Source organism: Hypanus sabinus, chromosome 6, assembly GCF_030144855.1.
Source record: "Hypanus sabinus isolate sHypSab1 chromosome 6, sHypSab1.hap1, whole genome shotgun sequence".
Lineage (NCBI taxonomy): Eukaryota > Metazoa > Chordata > Chondrichthyes > Myliobatiformes > Dasyatidae > Hypanus > Hypanus sabinus.
The window spans coordinates 89,300,248-89,313,553 of record NC_082711.1 but is presented as its reverse complement, the minus strand read 5'-3'; the positions used below and the strand labels follow the sequence as shown (position 1 = coordinate 89,313,553).

The 13,306-nt window shown below is 40.2% G+C and overlaps 1 protein-coding gene across 1 annotated transcript; it reads right to left on the bottom strand.

Annotated features, from left to right (window-relative positions):
• Positions 1–1,073: 1,073 nt before the first annotated feature.
• Positions 1,074–12,132, bottom strand: LOC132395686 (protachykinin-like). The gene is made up of 5 exons (XM_059972596.1): positions 11,535–12,132; positions 10,021–10,123; positions 3,893–3,916; positions 1,898–1,951; positions 1,074–1,789 (listed from the first exon to the last, which is right to left on the bottom strand). The coding sequence occupies exons 1-5, from the start codon at positions 11,652–11,654 to the stop codon at positions 1,740–1,742; spliced, it is 351 nt and encodes a 116-aa protein (XP_059828579.1). The 5' UTR covers positions 11,655–12,132; the 3' UTR covers positions 1,074–1,739.
• Between the last annotated feature and the right edge of the window lie 1,174 nt (positions 12,133–13,306).

The following is a 13,306-nucleotide window of genomic DNA, read 5'->3' as shown; positions in this document are numbered from 1 at the left end:
CTACATTTATCTTGATCATACTACCGGAGGTATTAAACAGTAGGTGGAGCCCTGAGCACTTGTAATACAATATATTGTACTGCACCAATAAAGCTAGCACTTTTTTCCTTTCTCCAGCCCAGGAGAAAAGAGAACAATGAGCTCCTGAGGATTTCCCATCTTTGTCCATAGTGTTGCTGGCTCGCTTTTAAATGGAGAGGGTACTCCTGGGCATTCTGCCTGTATGGTATTTACACTGAGTAGGTGCCCCAGCACAGATACTCCCAGAGGAAAGTCTTCAGTTAGTCATCAAAATTACCAGGACTTTGCTGACTCCCGGGAGATCTCTGTGTTATTCTTTTCTCATTATCTTCTTTTACCTATACTGATTCTATGGTCATAGTAAGAGGGATCTTAAAAGAATTCATGTCAATGAATTAACAAGTACAAGGCAACGCTAATTTCAACTTGCACTTCAGAATTTCAGGGAATGTCTAAATTTGTGATAAATTTTGCCTGAATAACACACTCACACACACACCATTTATTTACTGCACAAAACTTCATTTTCTTTTATTCAGTCCATTTTCTTGCGTAACCTATGTAATATTTGTTTTGAGAATGCTTGAAAGCAATTTTATGTCTTCCTGTTCCAAATACTGTATCTGCAAATTATTCCAAATCTAACTTCTCATTGAAATACTCCACTGTTCTGACTTTTGCTTCCTGTCCATTGTTCTGATTATTGCTTCCATCCAGTAATCTTGGAAAAGCCTTTAAGTATTTCTGTCTGCATCTTCATTGCTGTCATCAAAGCTGTCTTTAAAATTGATCTCTTCAACTCAGCCTATGATCAGTCCTCTTCATATCCTCTCTCATGACTCTATATCTACTCTAATGTTCCTCAAGCATGTCTTAATGTTTCAATGTGGGGGTAATTAACTGTATTACATGACAAGAAAAAAATAAAATTTGTTACTATTGTCTAATTCTGTACCTTTTTCTTGTTGATCATCAAGCCTAGACTCATATTGTTCTCGAAAACAAATGTAAGTCATCAGAAGAAATAATGGAGGAATAGATTAATGCCTGAAGACATTACTACCACTTTATTGGTTAATACCACCTTATACATCATTTATTTGGTTCCCTCCGGACAGCCAGAGGATGTGACTGACACTGCATTAATGCCAGACTCAGTTATGGGAATGAAGAGAAATGCCTTTACTTTTTATTTAGTTACACAATTCTGGCAAACGTACTCAGATATATGCTACAACTATACCAATGTCTTGTTGCATTAAATACATTTATTATTTTTGAAATAAAGTCACATTAAATACAAATTTTAATAATATGTATTGAAGCAAAAATAGCTTTGTTTTATACCAATCATTTAATGTTAAAAATGAAATTATTATGTTAGCATCTTATGGACAAGCATCATTTTATGAATAATGATTATTTTATCACAGACAGTACAAAATTATAGTACATTAATTAAGGGGCTATTCATTTCCCCAGTTAACATTGATACAGCTGAGTGTTATCAAAATTTTCTTATTACACTTTTATCTGGACAATTACAATGTTAGGCTATATATTACTAAATATGGCAGTAAAATAACTATAGTTGGTGGAAGACATAACAACTATTTCCTTTAATAATCAATTCTCACTAGTGAAGGATACAATATTATTGACACCTGCTAGCAAATTAAAATAATTGCTGACCAATTTATTTCACTCTTCATGATTTATTAATGCCCTTGGACAAAATCTTGTACAACTTTGTACTCAGAAGGGGAGCCTGTAGAAGGAAAAGAACAGTGAAAAGTAATTAAAGTTATCTGATCATTTGATCCAAATATTAAAAGTATTTAATTCCTTAACTAGATATTTTTCATGCTCTACTTACCAACAGCTGATGAGCGTTTTCCCATAAGTCCAACAAACCTCTCTAACTTAAGTCCTGTGAAATAAATTATAAATACTGTAAGTTTATCAATTTCTATTATAGATTCTATAATGTTTATTGTTATCAAAAGTCTCTTATTTATAACAATGCAGTTTATTTTTCTTGACTAACCAAATAATAATTGAATGAGAAATATGTGCCATATTTACTTGAGTGAGCAACAGTTATTATGCTACGTAAAACTTGACATTTAAGATTATTTTCGACATCCATTCTGCGCCACACAGTGAGAAAACAATGGAATGCATTCAGAGATGATGTTAGAGATACTGGAACCTTTTGTTGAACGACATCTTGAACAGAAAGTTATTCCCATGAACGGGAAGATGAGAGGGCCATGCCAAGTGCCCACACATCCCAGAAGGTAGACCGGGATATACTGTAGATTAAAAAAAAACCAAATAGGATATTTCCCTTTATTGACCAAGGCACAAAGAAGAGAATTGCATATGATACTTAGGGTGCATGGGGGTCTGCAGCAAATTGACTGTTAGGATTTAGAATTGGCTTGCTCATGTAGAAGACAGAATGTTGTGGTTGAAGGAACTTATTTGAACTGGAGGCCTGTAATTAGCGATGTTCTGCAGTGATCTGCGCTGGGACCTCTGCTGTTGGTGATGTTTATAAATGACCTGAATGAAAATGTACATGGGTGGGTTAGTAAGTTTTCAGATGATACCAATATCGGTGGAATTGTGGATAGTGTAGAAGAATGGCAAAGAATACAGTGCAATATAGATCAATTGCAGATACGGGCAGAGAAATGGCGGATGAGTTTAACCCAGCACATTGGTGGGGCAAATGCAAGGAGACAGTACACTGCTGGGGGCAAGATCCTTAACAGTGTGGCTGAGCAGAGAGATCTTGAAGTCCAAGTTCATAACTGCTTGAAAGTGGCTACATAGGTTGTTAGGGTGGTTAAGAAAACTTGATTTTATTATTCGAGGCAATGAGTTCAAAAGTCAAGAGGTTATGTTGCAACTTTGTAGGTCACATCTGGAGTTTTGCGTACAGTTCTGGTCACCCCATCACAGGAAGGAAGCTGAGGATTTGGAGTGGATGCAGAAGAGGTTTACCGGGATGCTGCCTGGGTTAAAGGACATGTGTTATCATGAGAGGCTGGATATACCTGGGTTATGTTCTCTGGAGCAGTGGAGGCTGAGGGGAAATCTGGCAGAGGTTTATAAGGTTATGAGAGGCACACATGGAGTAAATAGGGGGTATCTTTTTCCCAGGGTAGAAATGTCTAATACCATAGGGCATCCATTGAAGGTGAGGGGGGTAGGTTTACAGGGGACGTGAGGGGTACGTTTTTTGCTCAGAGAGTGGTGGATGCCTGGAATGCACTACCTGCTATTGTGATAGAGGCAAATACATTAGAGACTGTTATGAGATGTTTAGAGAAGCGCACAAATATGAGGAAGATGGGGGGGGGGGGATATGGCTATTATGGATATGGTCAAAGGAAGCATTGTAGTTGATTTAGGCATTGTTATTATTGTTAAGACTGAATTCACCATCTTGAAAACTTCTGAAACCAAAAGCTCATGTTGGAAAAGAATTGCCGAAAGGTCCAGATCAGCACAAATAAATAGTTACATTTACAAGTACTATAGAATAGCTGCTGGTTTATACTGTTTTATAGCCATAAAAACATTCCATTTGAAAAATGAGCTGTAACATCATAAGCCTTGGGCTATTTTAGTTCTCAGCAAACTTCTGCATTTCCTTCAGTACAATTTTAAACATTAAGGATACAGCATCATAAACTAAAGAGCTGGTAGATCATCTTGTTTATGCAATGAATATTAGAAAACTATGATCTTAATGTTGAATGTAGATCAATTAATTACAACGGAGTAAAAGTAACTGTTTTGCAGAATCTACTGGGCATTACTGTAAATCTCAGATGTTAGCCTATTTTTCTAAACTTACGTTTTTGACTCACTGGCTTGCTTCCTGGAAAAGAGAAAAAAACAAATACTTTACTTTTCCAACAAACTTCCAAACAATAGGAAGCATTTTCTCAGACTGAGTTGTTGATCTTCTGAAACGATTTTATCTAATAATAAATTTGTTCTCACAATGCATCCCCGATTCATGGGTACAAATAATAGGTGAATTATTTCAAGCATTATTCCCTTTCAATATTGTTGACTGACTCATAAATTACATCCATTATCTTAGAATAAATCTAAACTTTGCTTCCTCTTGACTGAGTTATTATTGCTGACACCTTGGAGACCAAATTTTAACTAATGTTATACAATCTACTTTTAAAATTACTTCACACAGCGGCTGTAAATCATTTCCCACAAGGTCAAAATAGATAATTATAGTGATTTTCATTCACACTGGCTTCAATTCTCTGATAGAGATATTAAACAAATTTGGTTAATACAGCCATTAGGAACATCTACACATGAGAACAATAAATTACTAAATGAAATATATTGTTTTATATCTGAAGCAAAAACATGTTCTTCTTTGGTGTATCAACATATTTCAATAGCCTGGTTTGCACACATTGACAAGGGCATGGCTTTGTTCATTAACCCTGTACATTTTCATAGAGATAGTTCATGAGTTTGCCACCAGAGAATTCTACAAATCTTGTGTCTCGTCCGGGGCTGTATGTGAATGGTAAAGGGAAGGAGGGCCCTCTGTGATCTCTGCTGCCCTCCGAGTCATCCATCATGGGCCTCTGTGATCTCTGCCGGCTTCTGGCTCTTTGACCATGTCCGATTTCTCAAATTTCCAGTAATTGCCCCACCTTTACCATTCCCCATTTCCCTCTCTGACCTTATCTCCATACCTGCTCATCAGCTCCTGCCCCTTCCCTTTCTTCCATGGCCTTTGTCTCTTTCACAGCTATTTACTTCACCCCCTCCCTCTCCTGGTTTCACCTATCACCTACTACCTTGTACTTCTTCCTTCCCCCCCCCCACCCCCCCACACTTTCCTCTCCTGACCTCAGCTTCTTTCCTCGGTCCTGATGAAGGGTTTTGGTCCAAAGCAACAACTGTTTTTTGAATGTATGTATAAAGACAAAGCAACATTGCTTTCAGAAGAACTTTGATAAAGTGGCATAAATAATGAAAATTAAGGGGAACGTCTGTAGATATTGAGGTAGAATATTAAAAGAGCTGGGATGTTTATTTGAAAAGTGTGAAAATAAGATACATGGAAAGAACAGGGTTTGAACTGGAATTCCATGTATACAGCATCCTTTAGTGAGTTAAAAGGCTTGCTTTTCTATTATCATTTCCCCAGTACAATTATACATCATGAGGTTATATAAGGTTATATACTCCATGAGGTTCATGAGGTGGAAGTTAGGAACAGGAAAAGGTCTGTAACTCTACTGGGTGTTTCTTTATAGACCATCTGATAGTAACAGGGACATTGAGGAGCAGATAGGGAGACAGATTCTGGAAGGGTGTAATAACAACAGGGTTGTCATGTGGGAAGTTTTAATTTTCCAAATATTGATTGGCATCTCCCTAAAGCAAGGGGTTTAGATGGGGTGGAGTTTGTTAAGTGTATTCAGGAAGGTTTCTTGACACAATATGTAGATAAGCCTACCAGAGGAGAGGCTGTACTTGATCTGGTATTGGGAAACGAACCTGGTCAGGTGTCAGGTCTCTCAGTGGGAGAGCATTTTGGAGATTGTGATCGCAATTCTATCTCCTTTACCATAACACTGGAGAGGGATAGGAGCAGACAAGTTAGGAAAGCATTTAATTGGAGTGGGGGGAAATATGAGGGTATCAGGCAGGAAATTGGAAGCTTAAATTGGGAACAGATGTTCTCAGGGAAAGGTACGGAAGAAATGTGGTAAATGTTCAAGGGATATTGCATGGAGTTCTGCATAGGTATGTTCCAATGAGACAGTGAAAGGATGGTAGGGTACAGGGACCGTGGTCTACAAAGGCTGTGGTAAATCTAATCAAGAAGAAGAAAAAAGCTTACGAAAGGTTCAAAAAACTAGGCAAAGGTAGTGATCTCGAAGATTATAAGGCTAGCAGGAAGGAGCTTAAGAAGGAAATTAGGAGAGCCAGAAGGGCCCATGAGAAGGCCTTCGTGGACAGGATTAAGGAAACCCTGAAGACATTCTACATGTGTGAAGAGCAAGAGAATAAGACGTGAAAGAATAGGACCTATCAACTGTGACAGTGGGAAAGTGTGTATAGAACCAGAGGAGATAGTAGAGGTACTTAATGAATACTTTGCTTCAGTATTCACTACGGAAAAGGATCTTGCTGATTGTAGGGATGAATTACAGCAGACTGAAAAGCTTGAGCATGTAGATATTAAGAAAGAGGCTGTGCTGGAGCTTTTGGAAAGCGTCAAGTTGGGTAAGTCTCTGGGAGTGTACCCCAGGCTACTGTGGGAGGCAAGGGAGGAGATTGCTGAGCCTCTGGTGATGACCTTTGCATCATCAATGGGGATGGGAGAAGTTACAGAGGATTGAAAGGTTGCGGATGTTGTTCCCTTATTCAAGAAAGGGAATAGAGATAGCCCAGGAAATTATAGACCCCTAGCCCAGGAAATTATAGACCAGTGAGTTTTACTTCAGTGGTTGGTAAGGTGGTGGAGAATATCCTGAGAGACAGGATTTATGAACAGTTGGAGAGGCATAATATGATTAGGAATAGACTGCACTGCTTTGTCTAAGGCAGGTTGTGCCTTACGAGCCTGATTGAATTTTTTGAGGATGTGACATTGATGAAGGTAGAGCAGTAGATGTAGTGTAGTATATGCATTTCAGCAAGGCATTTGATAAGGTACCCCATACAAGGCTTATTGAGAAAATAAGGAGGCATTGGATCCAAGGTGACATTGCTTTGTAGATGGGTCATATTCTGCATGGAGGTCGGTCACCAGTAGTGTGCCTCAGGGATCTGTTCTGGGACCCCTACTCTTCGTGATTTTTATAAATGACTTGGATGAAGAAGTGTAGGGATGGGTTAGTAAATTTTCTGATGACACAAAGGTCGGAGGTGTTGTGGATAGTCTGGAGGGCTGTCAAAGGTTACAGCGGGTGGCAAAACTGAGCTAAGAAGTGGCAGATGGAGTATAACCAAGATAAGTGTGATGTAGTTCATTTTGATAGGTCAAATATGATCGCAGTATTAATGGTAAGACTCTTGGCAGTGTGCAGGATCAGAGGGATCTTGGGGTCTGAATCCATAGGACACTCAAAGCTGCTGCACAGGTTGACTCTGTGGTTAAGAAGGCATACGGTGCATTGGCCTTTATCAATCGTGGGATTGAGTTTAGGAGCAGAGAATTAAAGTTGCAGCTATATCGGACCCTGGTCGGAGTATTCTGCTCAATTCTGGTTGCCTCACTACTAGAAGGATGTGGAAACCATAGAAAAGGTGCAGAGGAGATTTAGAAGGATATTGCCTGGATTGAGGAGCATGCCTTATGAGAACAGGTTGAGTGAACTTGGCCTTTTCTCCTTGGAGCGACGGAGGATGAAAGGTGACCTGATAGAGGTGTATAAGTTGATGTCAAGCATTGATCATATGGATAGTCAGAGGCTTTTTCCCAGGGCTGAAATGGCTACCATGAGACAGGACAGTTTTAAGGTGCTTGGAAGTAGGTACAGAGGAGATGTCAGGGTTAATTTTTTTACGCAGAGAGTGGTGAGTGAGTGGAATAGGTTGCCAGCAACGGTGGTGGAGAAGGATATGATAGGATCTTTTAAGAGACTCCTGGATAGGTACATGGAGTTTAGAAAAATAGAGGGCTATGGGTAACCCTAGGTAATTTCTAAGGTAAGGACATGTTTGGCATAGCTTTGTGGGCCGAAGGGCCTGTAGGTTTTCTATGTTTCTATAATGTTCCAATATTCTAATGAAAACACAAATAATAACACATGAGTAATTTTGTTTTTTATACTCACAGGTTCTATTTAAGTAATTAAGTGAAAATGACTGTGCGTTTCCGCGCTCCATTTTTTAAAGGCAGCTCTTTAAACTAAAGTGTTTTCTGTCTATATTCCAGCATATCATCTCCAGATGACAAAATGACCAAATAATCTAAGTGACCTTGATTGAGAATTAGTTACTGTGTAACTAATTGAGAACTAGTTACTCCCTTCAAAGTAAGTAACTGTGGAATTCTTCCTGATTTTTCGTCTGTGGTAATTCTCCAAAATTAGAGCAATCCTTATGTTAAACTGTGAGATGTTACTTTCAACATTATTGATCATATGGCAATACATTAAGATATAGTTTTGTTGGGATAATATGCTATGGCTTGTTATGTATAGCCCATAAGACATTCTATTCCCATTTCAGTAGAAAAACTCCCTGAAGTTGGTTTCTTGATGCTGAACACAACAGCATTACATCATGAGGTGTCAGCTTGCTCCTCGTGTTGTACAAGACACTGCCCTTCTGAGGATTCTACATTTGCAACACAACAGCATTACATCATGAGGTGTCAGCTTGCTCCTCGTGTTGTACAAGACACTGCCCTTCTGAGGATTCTACATTTGCAACACAACAGAAAGGAAGGAGATTTATGTCATTTGTTAGATTGCAGATCACACCATGTGTGGAATTCACAATTCTAAATCCTTGAACTATGATCTTCTGTGATGTACTGCATGGTTATTATAAAAATCATTATTTTTGTTTGTCATTTGACACTGTGTATTTAATGTAAAGTAAATTACTTGATTCTGTACACAATCAAAAGTGTTAATTTAAAGAGAAAATATAAAACATAAATACAAAGGACTAGTGTTTGGATTGGTGTATGTACCTCTTTTTCTACTTGGGCCCTTGACTCCCAGTGGTGTTCTCATTTGTATTCTTAACAGCATTTAAAGAATAATTTAACGAACTCTATGGTGAGCCAACAGAACTCTTTCAGCACTACAACATTTATAACAATCATACCTCTAGCAATAGTCCATAGAAAATGTAATTAAACAACCCTTTGCAATGAACTCACACGAAGTAGAAAGCAAAACATATTTATAATCACAATCATTTGACAATTTGAGTTTGTAAAATATAGAGCATAGAAAATAGAAATCTCCAGCACATTACAGGCCCTTTAGCCCACAATGTCAACCTGTGCAGCAGCTTTGGGTGTCCTGAGAACAAGGACCCCAGGATCTCTCTGATCCTCCTCACTACCAAGAGTCTTATCTTTAATACTATATTCTGTCTTCAAATTTGACCTCCCAAAAATTAACCACTTCACACTTATCTGGGTTGAACTTCATTTGCCACTCCTCAGTCCAGTCTGCATCCTATTAATGCCCTACTCACCTTTGTAGCATCAACAAACTTACTGACCCACCTTTCTACTTCTTCATCCAGATTATTTATAAAAACGACAAAGAGGAGGGGGTCCCAGAACAGATCCCTACAGAACACCACTGGTCTCCGTCCTCCATGCAGAATACAAATCGTCTATAACCACCCTTTGCCTTCTGCGGGCAAGCCAATTCTGGATCCACAAAGCGAGGTCTGCTTGGATCCCATGCCTCCTTGCTTTCTGAATGCCCCTCGCATGGGAACCTTATCAAATGCCTAACTGAAATCTATATACATTACATCCACTGCTCTACCTTCATCAATGTGTTTTGCTGCATCCTCAAAGAATTTAATCAGGCACATAAGGCACAACTCGCCCTTGACAAAGCCATGCTGATTATCCCTAGTCAGATTATGTCTCTCCAAATGTTCAAGGTAACCAAACCAGGATCTTCCCGTAAGACATTTTATTGAGATACAGCATGTAGTCGGCGCGTTCGGCCCTTCGAACCGCTGCTACACTGTAACTTCAACCTAACCACAGGGCAACTTACAATGACCGATTCGCCTGTACTGTAAAACGTTGTGCTAACCACAACACTGCCGTGCCGTCCCCGATATAAATCACTCTTTTGTTATATTCGCCCAATTGAATATTCCCAATAGATTTCTTTAGTCCATAAAATCAGGTTTCTTTGCCTTAAATGCCATTATCGTGGCTTATAGGTCGACATAAATGTAGTTTACCTCGCTATACGGCAATGAAAAAGAACACTTTACCTAGTGATCGCCTTCCCATTAAGGCGTAGAACTTCCCAGGTCGCGGTTTCCTGACCATTCGGCGCAGGAGATCCCGAACAGAGTTCTCGTTCAGTTGCCTTTCCTGTAATCAAACCGTGTTGGAGAGTGTGAGGAGCCGGGCTGGATTTTATCACCTGTTCAGCAGCGCTCTCCCTATCAGACAGGAGCATCAGGCCAAGCAAGGAGAAAACAAACTGAATAGGAACATTGAACCTAGTTTCCGCTATGTGATCCTAGTCTTTGACTTTTAAGGGGATATCTCAGGCGTGCGCATTGTTAAAAGAAAGCAATTTAGTTGAAAATGGCCAAGCACTTTCGTGTTGTCTTAGCGCTGCTCCGTTCACCTCCAAGCGCTGCTTCTTCGATCAAAGTACCATCTCTAAATTAAGTTAAGAGAGGAATAATCGCTTTGAATACTGACCGTCTCTATTATCTAAAGGGACAGAACATCACCCCCCCCCCCCGCCCCGATCCCACGCAATAAAGCGCAAACAGATTGCCTACCACCACACTCATTTGATCAGACAAGGTCTACGAATAATTCTATACAGATTCTGATTAAAAGCCCCGAGAAGAGGATCCTAGTTTCTCCACAGGTACTGCCTCACCGAGAGCTTCCAGCAATTTCTGATTTTTAAATATATTTTAGTTTTCTGTTATCGGCATGATTTTTTAAAAATATGCTGGGAAGTCGCGCTGTTTGCTGATACCTCCGTCAGTTAACCGCAGCCTGTTGCTCTGATATACAATACTTGATTTCCAATCACTGTCAATTCGCATATATTTAAAATTCCGCAGAGTTACTGGAACATCTCCTATATTATATCCTTGACCCTCCGCTTCGACAACTTGTTGCAGTCGAAGCTGGGCTGGAGTATAAGTATTTCCTTATTAAGTTCCTGGTACCGAGCGAGGGATTGGAACTAGAAACCGGAATTGGAACGTTACGTTGGGCAACACAGTCAGTACGGACGAGTTGGGCCGAAGGGCGTGAAAACATGCTGTTTAAACATGCCGTCTTGCCACTCCATAAGAGAATAAAGTGCGGATTTACACAGCTCTCCTTTCATGCTTTCGCAGATTTAATTCCAAAAGGGGAACTGCAAGTGAATTGTTCGCATACAAACATCCGCATCTGACTACTCCTTCCCAAGTATCCAATTCGAAATCCGCTTTCATAAAATCTCCTTATAGTCACCAACCATTTTCTGATCCAAATTTGATGAAACCCCTGTGACTTACACAGCAATGAATATGTCTTATTTCTTATTTATCGTTATTTTATTGCAACTGGCATCCTAGTCTATGATAGAATAGTTTGGGACCACATTTTGACACGTGTAAATGCTAAACTATTTTGAAAAGTGGTCCCACAAGTGACCATCATACATCACAAACATTTGAAGGTATTAAAAGCAAATTGGCAGTCTGTTATAAATGCAAATTCGCTTTTCTCCCTTCTCTCGTCGCAAATAATGACTTTCCAATATTACCTGACTTTGATTGCTGGCGAGCCAAAGCGATGTGTCTTCACTTGGAGAGATCTCTTCGCAAAATACTTCTGCCAAAATCAGGAGGACCGCAGTCAGTGCAAGCAGGCGGTGACTTTTCATCTCGGAAGCGGGGAGGGTGGTAGTCACTACGGCTCCGGCTGTGTGGAGCTGCAGCCGCGAAGGACAAGCAGAGCGAGTTCAAGGGACGGCGGTGGGAGCTGTCTCTGTGCTCTCCTCTCTTGCCTCAGCGTGTGTCCACCAGCCAGTCCCGGTCCAACTCGTGCTTTTCCGTCCGATCCCGGAAATCACCGAGATCCCTCGATCCTTCCCCGACTGGCTCAGAATAGCTGCCGATAAACAGCGGCAGTTCTGAGAAGATGGACAAGGATGATCTTCACTAAGGTGTAGTTTGACAGTCTGCGCTCCAAACCCTCGGTCTCAATGAAAGTCCAGTAAATGCTGCGCAATTTATACCCTGAACTGTTGGGTCGATACTGTGCAGGCTTTTCACTGGTTCAAAAACAGCCTTCCGGAAATTCGAAGATGAACGAGCCCTCTTTCAGTCTGACGAAATGAATTAAAGGATCGATCTTTGAGTTCAGAGCTGTCAAGATCTACAGTATATTTACATTTCGCCCGAGTTCTTAAATCATTTCTTAGATATAAGTCATAATGTGACCATGTGCCTTAACCGACGTCAGTGTTTCGCATTTTATTTCGTTTCTGTGTAACAGATGGTAAGGAGTCGGTCATTTCGTGAGAACTTCTTTCAATAACTGTGATTAAATTGCTGAAATAAATAAGAAAGCTCTTTTGGATGTATCCAGATGTGTAAAGCTAAAATAATAATGTGTTGGTATGTGGCCAAGTGGTTAAGGCGTTGGTCTAGTGATCGGAAGGTCGGTTATTCGAGCCTCAGCTAAGGCAGCATGTTGTGTCCTTGAGCAAGGCACTTATACCACACATTGCTCTGCAACGACACCGGTGCCAAGCTGTATCGGCCCTTGCTCTTCCCTTGGACAACATTGATCGTGTGGAGATGGGAGATCTGCAGCATGGGCAACTGCCGGTCTCCCATACAACCCTGCCCAGGCCTGCACCCTGGAAACCTTCCAAGGCACAAATCCATGGTCTCTCGAGTCCAACAGATGCCTATAAAAAAGTGGAGATGGACAACATTTGTGGAGTGAAAAGTCAAATAAGTTTAATGCCAATTACTTTTCATCAGAACTGAAAAATACCAGAGATACAATATTTTAAGCAAAGAACATAAAAAGCACAGTAAGTAAGAACAAAAGGAAACATCATTAATGGGGTGGAATGTGAGATTAAGTGGCTAGGTGACTGACATTGAACTCTTAACCTTCAAAATGTAATAGCACATAGAGAGGCTGTGCATGGTGTCAGTTACCCATATCTGCCTATCTAGAGCAGGGATTCCCAGCCTGGGGTTCATGGACCCCTTGGTTAATGGTGGATCGAGATAAACAGGTGGGTGTTGTATTCTTGGATTTCCAGAAGGTACTTGATAAGGTGCCACATAAAGACTTATCCATAAGTATGCATGGAGTTGGGGGTATTGCATAAGCATGGATGGGGGATTAATTAATCAATAGAAGGCAAAGAGTTGTAATAAATGGGTGTTTCTCTGGTTCATGATCAGTGGTGATTTGAGTGCCACAGGTGTTGGTGATGAGACCAGTTGTTCACAATGTACATTAATGATTTGGAAGAGAGAACCAAGTGCAGCACATCTAAACTTGCTGATGACA

Coding starts and splice junctions, on each gene's coding strand:
- LOC132395686 (XM_059972596.1), bottom strand. CDS start 11,654: ATGAAAAGTCACCGCCTGCTTGCACTGACTGCGGTCCTCCTGATTTTG. Junction 3,917..10,020: donor AATGGGAAGGCGATCACTAG/GTAAAGTGTTCT, acceptor TCTCTTTTCCAG/GAAGCAAGCCAGTGAGTCAA. Junction 1,790..1,897: donor AAAACGCTCATCAGCTGTTG/GTAAGTAGAGCA, acceptor TTCCTTCTACAG/GCTCCCCTTCTGAGTACAAA.